At 45.4% G+C, this 11,814-nt stretch overlaps 1 protein-coding gene across 2 annotated transcripts in view; it reads right to left on the bottom strand.

Annotated features, from left to right (window-relative positions):
- Positions 1 to 1,111: 1,111 nt before the first annotated feature.
- The window catches only part of UBE2E1 (ubiquitin conjugating enzyme E2 E1), a 76,298-nt gene continuing 65,595 nt past the window's right edge, over positions 1,112 to 11,814 (bottom strand). For both annotated transcript variants that reach the window (XM_060298647.2, XM_030876326.3), the window contains exons 4-6: positions 4,802 to 4,934; positions 2,927 to 3,074; positions 1,112 to 1,892 (exon numbers count right to left, since the gene is read on the bottom strand). In XM_060298647.2, the coding sequence (XP_060154630.1) occupies positions 1,795 to 1,892; positions 2,927 to 3,074; positions 4,802 to 4,934 (379 nt within the window). In that variant the 3' untranslated portion in view covers positions 1,112 to 1,794. The remainder of the gene's footprint in view (positions 1,893 to 2,926; positions 3,075 to 4,801; positions 4,935 to 11,814) is intronic.

The following is an 11,814-nucleotide window of genomic DNA, read 5'->3' as shown; positions in this document are numbered from 1 at the left end:
GCGGTGGTTAAGAATCCTCCTGCCAATGCAGGGGACACGGGTTCAAGCCCTGGGCCGGGAAGATCCCACATGCCGCGGAGCAACTAGGCCCGTGCGCCACAGCTACTGAGCCTGCGCTCTAGAGCCCGTGGGCCACAACTACTGAAGCCCATGAGCCACAACTACTGAAGGCCGTGCGCCTAGAGCCCGTGCTCCGCAACAAGAGAAGCCACCGCAGTGAGAAGCCCGCGCACCGCAACGAAGAGTAGCCCCCGCTCGGCACAGCTAGAGAAAGCCCACGCGCAGCAATGAAGACCCAGTGCAGCCACCCTCCCACAAAAAAAAAAAAACTCAATTGGCTCAGTTCAGTGAGTGCAAGCCAAGAACTACTGTATATAAAGATAGAAAACTTACTTACGTGGCGGCCGCACTAGCCGATTTAGAATTATTTAACATTTCTCATCATGTTTCTTTGGGTAAAACAATTGTCACTCAGATATGGTCAGGTCATTTCCTGCCTTTTCTCCCGGTGTTGGGCTTCTAGCTTTTTTTTGTTGTTTTTTCTTTCTTTTTTTACATAGATGGATAAATACTTTTACAGTTTTTTAAAAATAATATAATAGATCCTGCAGTTTGCTCGTCTGCTGAATGCAGCTTAGATCCGTTAGTACACAGAGTGACCGCGTTCTTTTTAAATGCGTCATGAGAGTGCAGGTACCTCCGCCCTGGGCCCTGGACGAGCTTCTCTGGAGCAGGTGTGTGCACCTAGGTCCCGCCAGGCTCCCTCCACTGTGGCAGGGGTGTTTCTCCATGAGAGCCCACTTTTCACGCACGCACTTACCACCACAGCGCTTCCAAGTTGGAAAATGCTTTGACGAAGATACAGCGGAACTCTGCCTTTGGAAGATCATGAGTTAGATTATCTAACCTTCCCTAAGGCACCTATCTTGCAAGGCTGTTGGATAAATCCAAGTAACGTACCAATCCTAACACACGTGCTGGGTAGACAACACCAGCGCGCACAGTCTGCATTACCTTTTAGGCTGTTTGAGTAGCAAAGATCTATCAAGAAGAAAGAAACTACAAAAAAGGCAAAAGGAAGTAAATGAATACAGCAGCGTTAGGCGGTGGTTTTAATATTGTTTATTAGCACAGTAACAAATGCAGACTTAGGCAGTCCACAACATAGAACCAATCCACTGAGCAACTCCTATTCCACGCCTTACAGTTAACAGCTTAAGGTATTTTACTACAGGTTTTCACAAGTCCTGATTCAACCTCTGTCTTTTCACAAGAAAGTAGACTGGCATATAAAATAAAGTACATAACTACTCATATTTCCTATATGGTGTCTTATAGCCATGTTCCATTGTATATATGAGATGACAGTCTCTAAAAGCTGTTAAATATCACTGTTCCCCTCCAAGAAGGGAAAACAAATTCCAATTTTTTAAAACAAAAGACTGTAGTCTTGGAAGGACTTTACATAAATGGCCAGGTGTGTAACCTGTACAAATTAAGCTGTTTCAGATTTACAGACTACAAGCAACTGAACCCAAACGTCTATTCTTCTCTGTACTGCATTTCAGCTCATACTGCAGAACTAATGACGGTTTTAAAAGTTGCTATTACCAATTCTGTCTACTGTAGCAAGATACCTTAAGTTACAACAAAATCTTAGGAAATAAGACTGAATAATATCTGTTATAGAAATACCCTACTCTTCACCAACGCCCACCCTCCCCCACCCCTTCAAAATCATAAGCAGCTCTCTCTGTGACAGACAAAGAATGTAGAGAATTGTGACAACCCAGTTTATGTAGCGTATCTCTTGGTCCACTGTCTGGCCATTCTGTCATGTTCTGCTCTGTTGGTCATATACTGAGTGGCAATACTTCCCACCAAGGGGTCGGCTGGAAGAAAAGAATGTACGTTACTTCGAAGAAGGGAAAGGAACATTGTTAAGTTTCAGCAAATAAGCTAGTGACAGCTTGCAAGGAAATGGACAGAGTAGCTGTGATCAAACCACTCCACCATTTGGGATACTTTTCCTCCTGGCCTTTAAAAAACAGCATGGATGCAGGGGGATCCTGATCCAGACAGAGTGGTCTGGCCCCGCCTCCTTAGTTCATTCCGTCTCTCCCCCGACCACCACCCCCACGGGAAGGGTGTTGCTCCTGCGCGTCGGGGCACGGGACGCGCAAGGCCCTAGGCTGCAGTGAACAACACCCAGCTGTGCCCACAGGACCACCTGCTCGATGGCACCACCTGTGACACTGAGCGCTGTGAAGGCCTCAGGGCTACTGCAGGCGAACGCTATTACCTCTCTACTCTGTTGACCCGCAAAGACCCAAAGCTGCCAGGTCAGAACCTGTACTTCCGATTAAGTACAGTGTTCCTCTGAAACCTAAATAAAATCTTTAGTAATTAAATTTATATTTCTTTATCTAGAAAAAAAGTCTTTAATAAGAGGAAATTAAGGCCCAGACGAAACCACAGTCTGGTAATCACTAAGTGTGCAGCAGAGAAACAACGCCACGTCAGTAAGCAGTTGTGGGCAGGTGCTGAGCAGACCCGCAGGCAGAGGGTGGGTGACAACATTCCCAAGTGTGCGTGCCGTTTCTGCATGGGAAACACGCAAAAAGGGAAAAAAGGTAAAGGGCAGAGAATGAAGATGCAAAAACCTAAGGCAATCTTTGTAAGTCTTCAATTTATAACACCTTGTTGCTAGAACACGTCAAGTAATGGTGAAGTCCGCTGCATTTTTCACCTAGTAGATTGAACTCTTGATAAGAACTTGCTTTGAAAAGCAATGAGTTTTTGTCCCTTGAAAGCCCATTCAAAAATAAAATCTGAACTTTATCTTTAGAAAATCTTAGTTTACGTGGAAAATAACCATTTTCCAGGTGAGGAGGAATAAAACAAGGTAAAGAATTATTAACCTTACCAGGATTACAGTCTGTAAGAAGTGAGCAGATAGAAAGAAGGACTTTAGAAATGGTTAGTGCTGGACTCCAGTTATCTTTCAATATGTCCAAGCAAATAACTCCTTGACTGTTAATATTACAGTGATAGATTCTTGTCCGAAATGTAACCTAAAAAACAAGACAGTGTTAAATGAAATCTGAACAGCAAACAAACTTTTTACTAAATTGCCTCTTCAATTAAATGGTCCTAATTAAAACTTTTAAAGAAAGAGACATTTGGTCTTTTTAAAAAGTGAACTGTTTTTAAAACAGTTTAACTAAGGCTGCTGATAAGAGATAGGGTAAGAGACTATTTCATGAAATTGAGATTAGAAAGTGTTCACTGATACAATCTCAGGGATTTTCAATTTCATTTAAAAAGTAATATCCATCAACAAAAAGCAAGGTAACCTCAGTATTTTTTTTTTAATTGAAGTATAGTTGATTTACAATGCTGTGCTAATCTCTGCACAGCAAAGTGACTCAGTTATACATGTTTTTTTTTTTTTTGCGGCACGCGGGCCTCTCACTGTTGTGGCCTCTCCGGTTGCGGAGCACAGGCTCCGGACACGCAGGCTCAGCGGTCGTGGCTCATGGGCCCAGCTGCTCCGCGGCATGTGGGATCTTCCCGGACCGGGGCATAAACCCGTGCCCTCTGCATCGGCGGGCGGACTCTCAACCACCGGCGCCACCAGGGAAGCCCCACGTTCTTTTTTTAATAGTCTTTTCCATTATGGTTTATCCCAGGAGATCGGATATAGTTCCCTGTATAGTTCTTGAATTCATCTTTAGCAGTTTTAATGTATTAAGTATTTTCCAAACGTTTCCAAGTTTGAACAGCTAATTGTTTGCTGACCTCTTGTGTTAGCTGGTAGTACTACATGGCCTCAAAGCAAGCTTTAGAATCTAATTCAAACAAACACAGTGGGTACATAAAGACAAAGTGCTTAGCAAACAATGATCACACACCTAAAAGGCTGACAAATATATTGGAAGATGAGGTTTGTTTCTGCTTTTTCTGACCTTTATATATCAGATCTTGCAAGATAATCGTGCCTACCTAAATCAGAGAATTCACTTAAACAGAATCTCCACAGGTAAGGAGCTACAAGTGGGTAAGGACCACAGCAGCAGACGAATCAACAGCCCCACGAACCTGGGTTACTTTGTCTGGTCTCCTACTTTTTATTTGTGAAATACACTGACTCATTCAAAAGTGAAAAAACCCTATCACTTTACCACTTTTTTTTTTTTTTTAAAGTGACAGACTTGCGGTCACCTCTTGGGCTGCAATTGTACCTCTTTCCCTAGCAGTCCACCCCATCCCCGAGAAGAGGTTTTCCTTCCGACTGGGCGAATGAGAATCACAGTGTTGAGTGTTACAGGAGACAGTGACTGAGCTACCCCTGCCCATCCTAGACGAGAAAGCGCAAGCTTGGGGCAGGATCTGAACAAGACCAGAAGATGACAAGGAGCGGAATCCAAGGCTTGTCTGGTAGGAGATTCTCTAACTGCTTTAGTGCGTGGATATTCTGACACCATTTTTATCTGTTCAGAAACTTTTTCTGTTGAGTGGGAAATAGAGGATTATTTATAGGCTGCTGACTGTGTTACTATAAATATTAGCAGGATTTTAAGCCCCATCAAAACAAAGCACGTACTCTTAGAAATGGTCTTTGCCAAAAGAGGCAAAGTCAACCCAAAGAAGTGTTTTGTGTATGTTCAAGTGTACTTAGAGATTTGTTAAGATATAACAGAAATCTATTTCTTTGCGATTAACAACTCAGTTTTAAAAGCCTGAATAACCTTTCATGGGAGTATGTAAATTTTAGCATAAATCAGGGGGAGTTTCTTACCTTTGGAGGCTTGAAGGGATATTCTGGTGTGAAAGTGATATCAAGGAAGAATACACCACCCTCATACACGGACCCTGGAGGCCCTAGGATGGTTGATCTCCATTCATAGATGTTATCGCCTTTGGGACCAGCGCTGTGAAATAATACACCAGAAGGTGAGTAGATGGCGGGGCATCCCCACGTTTACAGTGTGTCCCCAAAGGGGGAAAGGTCGCCTCTCCTTCCTTTTTGTTTGGTGTGTGGATTCTCTCCACAAAACACAGGTATTTTTCAGACAGGCCTCTGATGCAGGCCTCCAACAAGCCCTAGGTCAAGTATATGGTAAAAAAGGACGCTGAAACCAGTCTATGCCCGCTTAACTGTGAAGAAGCAATAAACCCCTCACTTCTCAAACCCTCTCCTTGATACATCATAAGAAAATGTAAACGTAAACGATACTTTACAAAAAGAGAAACGCCTCTCAGCACACCAGAACTCATTAAATTAGTGACAAAGTTTTGCTCACGGCTACATCATCTTTGAGGACGATTTTAAGCACCAAAGCTTCCTTTCTGACCCTCTGCCTGGGGCTCTTCCTCCTTGTCCTTGTTTCTCCATAATCTTACCCTAAAAGGAGTCCAATAGATTGCAGTTCTCTTTACAGCAGAAACCATGCTGGGTGGGGCAGGAGGGGGACAAAGGATCCAGTTACCAGTCATTCAGTTTTCACTTCTGCACACATTAGATTCCACAATCAGGTTCTCTCTCTACACGTTAAGCTACCCTCACCCGTGAGATCAGCGCTTTTCACGCGTAGCCACAGCACTGTGTCGGCTCACAGAGTGCTCTGTAGTCAAGCATATTAATAAACAAAAATACAAGCAAGACCTCCGAGGGCTAGCTAACACATCTGTCCACACAAGTAAGCGTAAAGCTCCGCTACCGAGAGAGAAGACGCAAGTCTGGGCGACGGTCTCGGTGCCGATGCAGACAGACCTGCCCACAGCGCAGGGTAACGGGTAACGGCGTGGATGGCTTCGCTGACACGGCTTCACTTGAGACGCTCAAGCCTAACTATTAACAGCCGCTTCGAGGACAGCAGTGTGTTTTGGCCAAACAACAAAAGGTCTTCGCTTGGAGAGGCTTGTAGATCCCAGTGGATACACAGCATAATTTCTACAGAGCAGGCAAGGCTCTTTTCAACTAACGTATGGCGTGAACTGGATCCACTCCCCACACACTCACGGACGGCCCATGCCCGACAGAGATGCTAGATGCTAAGGTTCCCTAACGCACAAGACAAGAACTGCTTGCCTTCAACATGCCCGCTGCTAACTGGTTAGAGATGGGGTTCAAGTCCTTCTAAGAGAAAGAGGAGATGAACAGGAAGGGAGAGGGGGGAAAAAAAAGATAGAGAGAAAACCTACCTGTGGCCCTATACTTTCCTCAAACCCACCAGAGATTTTTTTCTTTCAACCTGAAATTTGGAGTGGGAGAAACAACAGCAACATAGGTTAGGGGAATGAGCTTGTAAAAGAGAACCCGAAGAAAACAGGTTCGGGGGGAAAACATGCTGTGGCAAAAAAGGAGGGAGAAGATACAGACAAAGGATAGGGGCCAATGGGGAGGGTTAGGGCCCAAACTGGTCAAGAGGTAGAAATCGTTCAGACACTCACTGAGCACTTGCTGGCTGTGTGACCCCGAGCAAGTTACTCAGCTTAGAGCACCCACCTCACAGGAATGTTCTGAGAACTAAAATACTGATAATATGGGGGGGGGGCATGACTATCTCTGCAGAACAACAGGCCCACAGTAATCTCCCATTAAATGGCAGCTGTCACCTCCGTTTCCAGTTATCTGATTATTCCCACTGGCTCAAATACTATGGTCCCTGACTATATCCTTGTGATTGATGGGTATTCCCAACAACTATTAAAAACCTGTTTTACACTGGACAGATATGGGAAGAGAGCTTGTTTAATTAACACTGTCTCTAATATTAAGTCACACGTATATGCAGACACCAATCTTCAAGTTTAAAAAAAAAAGACGACTCCCCGACTTCCGATTCTGCATGACATCTGACCACAGTTCTCAGAAGGTGCAAGGTAGGGAGCGCTCTTAACCCACCCTCTCCCTCTAAAAACATGCAGTAACCCCTCCAAGTGAAAGGATGCAACTCTGATTGCTGCTGCTTCACAGCCTGAGATGAGAACTGGTCCTTGGCCATCTGAAGTTTGCTGACCTGCTTATATGTCTGCATCCAGCATATGTACTTGAACAGAAAGTCCACAAGCCATGGCTGATGCAGCTATGATACCTGATTACCAGACTGGAGTTAACTGAAAAGTGGACTGAGCAGATGAAGATGACACTGACACAGAGGCTGCGGATAAAAAGACAAACTATTCTCTCTTATCCAACTAGATAAGAACTCACGGCATCTAAGACTTAAAGGCAAGAGGCTATCGTTTACTGTGTACCCCTCTTCTTACAGACAGGAACCAAGGCCAAGAGCAGAAGCTAGGCCACCCAGAACACTAGCGCATCAGCAGCCATGCTGTTTTCCCCGTCAGCCTGGTGACGCTGAGAGACCCAGAAAAAAGTAACAGTAAAGTCAGTCCAACCCTGGCGGGGACATGTTCGCAGAGGCCCAATTCCGCCGGCCCCTTAGTACAGAAAAAACGATAAAAGAAGAACAAAGGTCTAACAACATGCCACTACAAGCAGATTTTATGACTGTACAGAAATTTCATCATCAAAATAATCTATGGAACTTTAAAAATTACAGATTCCTGACCTTTAAGCCCAGGCCTCCTGAGCTTAAACCCGAGAATCTACATGTTTAAAAAGCTCCTCTGGGGACCTCTGAGCAGGTGGTCTGCTTTTGGGACCCCCTTGTACAGGTTACTGGGAGTAGGACGACAGGCTGAGAACGCGAGCTTTAACATTTCACGCTTGTCACCTGTGATACAGCTAGAAATCCAAATCAGGATCGCTACTTGTCTGTAATCAGCTTTCAGTTCGGATGTGAACCTTCCGGAAAGTTCAGAAAAAAGTATGGAGAAAGAGAGTTCAAGAATCAAGTACACAACATAAGCTTCAAAAAAGTGGAGAATGAAGGTGGGTTATAGTAAGAAAAGTCATGAGTGAAGTAATACCCAATGTAGTTGAAATCCTAAAGCTCTGCAAGAGATTCCACAGCACAGATCCCTAACCTGTGGGTCCTCAACCAGGAGGCTTGGAAGTTACCGTGAGGGGTCTGAGAACCCACTGAAAAGACCAAGCAACGCTGCCTGAATAAAAGCTTCAGCTATTCAGAGGCTGTTATTGGATGAATCCACGTAGCTTTTTGTTTCATGCATTTTCTTAATCACAGAATAAAACAAAAATTATGATATGGGGCCTGCAAAACTTTTGCTTTTTTTTTCTTCCTTCCAATTCTCACTGGAAAAGTTGGGCTCTACTTGTCCAGAAGGTGAGTAGACAGACCCATGGCAGGGGGCGGGGGGCACGGGAGGGGGCGAGGGCACAAGTCCCTGGCTCTCAGAAGGCCACTGTCAGGGAGAAGCTACGTGAGGCTGTTCCGGGGGGAGTGTGTCCAAGCACCCCACCCCTTCCTCCATAAAGTGACCGGCTGGACCCCTCAGGTCAGCACATGCCTCCCCCTGCCTTCCAACCCCCTCCCTGTAACAGAAGATACTTCTGGTTTCACAACGAGAAACGTAACTCCAATTTTAAATACCAGTTGAAGTATTCTAATCAGTCTAAGTGATTAGAAGGGATGGAAACTTCTGAATTGGGAGATGTGGGGACTGAATTTAAGGCATTAAGGGAAAGATGGGAACAACAACAAAAAATACACATCCCTGTTTGGAGACAGTGAAACCCAACTGTGATTGGAATCTCTGCAGGCAGCTGAGACTGAGAAGGGAAAACGAGCCCATGCCTTTGCCTTCCAGATTCTGTTAAACAGGGACATAACGTTTATCTGCAACACAAACATTTTTCAAAAGAATTCCCTGGCGGTCCAGAGGTTAGGACTCCGCGCTTTCACTGCCGAGGGTCGGGGTTCAATCCCTGGTCGCGGAACAGCCAAGGGGAAAAAAAAAAAGTGTAACACACAGAACTCTTATACAAGGCAAAAAGAAAGAACTGTGCCCTTAATTCTGTTTTTTCCCTTCTGGTCAAAATAAATACAGCCGCAGTAAACATTTTAAGAAAAATGATAGTAACTTCTACTTTTGACACAGTATTTTCTTATTTCTGTAGTGGTTTCTGATGCCCTACGGACCCATCAACAGTGGGAGCGGGGGTCGTATGAAGCCCGCCGGCTGGCAGGCACTCACCGTGGTCCAGGCCTCCCACCTTCGAGGGCCTCCCGGCAGTGAGCGCTGGGAAGGGCCGCTAAACGCTGCAGCTCTCCTGTCTCCCAGATACTCTCTGGGGAGCTACAGGAAGCACAGAGCTGCTGACGGGTGTAACTAACGCTTAGCACATATGGTCCTAAATAGAATCTGAACAGTATAAAAAGTAATTAACAAGTCATTTAAGGTATCATCCAAAGAAATTAATAAAACCAACTCTTAAAAACTGTCATTAGAGCAGTCTAACTACTGGCATCTAAATGTGCCCTCTGGACCGACTTCTCCAAGAAAACTGCACAAGCCAACGTTTAAGCTTCGTTGTGTTTTGTCTTAAAATCATGCTTTTCTCCATCCTCCCCCATTCCCATCCTCAGTATTAGTTTATTAAAGACTTAGCTTCCATTTCAACCGTTAGAAACCAAAGTTGCACTTCAGTTTTCAAAAGGTATCACCGATTTCTTATAAAGAATATCCTGAAAGCAAGGCAAAAATTATAATCGATTTTAAGAAATGGTATTTCTACCTGATCAATTTTTTAATTGTTATTGGGAGAGATGACCCTTGCTTACAAACATAGAAAACCCTAACTCAGATGTTCTTTTAGGCATAATCCTGAAAGACGACTTAGTTATCTAGTCTCACACCCCAGAAAAAAGTGAGGGATGAGAGGTCCGGAGACAGAAAGATAAGAAACACGCCGCACGCGAGCGTGTGGACTGCAGCAGCAGGCCGGGAGCGTGTGCCGGCGCGCCCCGAGAAAGGGGAGGGGCTCAGGACCAGCTGGTTAGCAGCTCGGTTCTTCCCACCTAAACATCCCAAGGAATCCCTGCTATTGTCCCGCAGTACAATGAGTAACGTTTCATGAAAATAAAGAACTGGCACTTGGAGTACCCAACGATAGTCCCCAGGAAACGGGATGCGGCAGAGACTGTGGACTGGCTAGTCCATGTGTCTTTCCTCCTCTTCTCTGTAGGAGCGACATGATAAAGCAAAACTAGTTGCTTATGTAAAGTGCATCACGCACGTCACAAAATCCCCCAATTGCCCCATTTCAACAGCAGCCTTAGAGCAGTGGTTCCCCACGGCGGGGGGGTGATGCTGCCTCCGAGGCAGTTTTGGATGTCCCAACAGGACGGGGCGCGGGGGGCGCTACTGGCACCTTGTGGGTACATGCTAGGTGCTGCTCAACATACTACGATGCCCTGGAGAGCCCCCGCAATAGAGAATTCTCTTGGCCAAAAGGTCAACAGCGCCAAGGCTGAGAGTCCTGCCTTAGAGAAAATGTGCCCAAAATCAGACAGGAAAGAGAAGAGCTTCAGCTCGAACCCCTACTGCCAGACTCCAGCGCCCACCCTCTGGTCTCTGTCCCACTGCTCAGTGCCCGGTACAGAAAAAACATTCAACATATACGGCTGTCATTATTATAAGTTAGGTTTGCGGGACTTCCCTGGTGGTTAGGATTCGGCGCTTTCATTGCCGTGGCCCAGGTTCCATCCCTGGTCGGGGGAACTGAGATCCCCAAAGGCAAAGGCAGGCGCAGCTCGGCCAAAACAAAACAAAACCAAAAACGTTAGATTTGCACGTGTTCTAGTGTTCTACAGACCCTTGCTACTCAAAATGTGGTCCCTGAATAAAGCAACACCAGCATCCCCTGGGTGTTTGTTAGAAATGCAGACTCCACCCCAGACCTAAGGCATCAGAATTTGCATTTTAACAAAGACTCCAAATGATGCCTAACTGCATTAAAGCTTGAGAAGCCAGCTATGGAGAAACTAAGTGGCAATGGACAGCAGCTCTCCTTTCCAATCTTCTAGACTCAGATGACCATTTATCTGTATTATCTAGCTCTCTCCTTGTCTGTCTGTAATTCTCTGCAGTAAGAAACAAGTATTAACCCTGGTGATGCCTTGCTCTGTTAAGACTGTAAAATCAATACCGTACACACAGAACTCAGAAAATGCTTATAGGAAGAGATCCACAATCACATCTACGCTCCCTACCACAAAGCATACTACTCAAAATCCATTCTTAATTTACTCTCCTTTTCCTGAGAAATTCAAGAAGAATACCATAAAATAGCATGAATCTATTTTATCAGTTTACCAGAGGGAATCCTCATCTCCCACAACCACCTCTCAACAGACAGATGCTCTAGGGAATGAAAGCCGCCTTCTCCGTGAGATCTGCTTAACACACCCAGAGGAATTTTATAAAAACAAAACCAAAAACTGGGTTGTCCTGGGCATATCTTCCTAAAACAGTAACCACGTAACCTAGAAGCGAGTGGCAGAAGGAACGTGAAAGATCAGCAGATCTCACTCAAGCGATCAGCAGGCTAGTGACGCGGCCTGGGCAGCGCTATGAAGAACTGGGGCACTCCCCTGTGCATCCTTCCTGGTAGCTCTGAGAGGCCTCCTCACACGAGCACAAGGCAGGGCTGCGTCGCACACACCGTTCTGGCTACTGTCCCTCATAAAGAACTTCTAGGCCAAGGGCCAACCTAAAGTACTCCCCAGAAAAGCTGGTGCCCACGTGGTAAGAACTCACATCAGTGGTACCCTGTGTGTCTAGGCAGTTACTCTGGAAGAGAGTGGGTCCAAATAGGGGGTACATTTTCCTACGTATGGGAGGGAAATGAACTCAAGCTCAGGATCGAAAACAACACGA

This window comes from Globicephala melas, chromosome 4 (genome assembly GCF_963455315.2).
Source record: "Globicephala melas chromosome 4, mGloMel1.2, whole genome shotgun sequence".
Classification (NCBI taxonomy): Eukaryota; Metazoa; Chordata; class Mammalia; order Artiodactyla; family Delphinidae; genus Globicephala; species Globicephala melas.
This window is presented reverse-complemented; position numbering and strand designations above follow the sequence as displayed.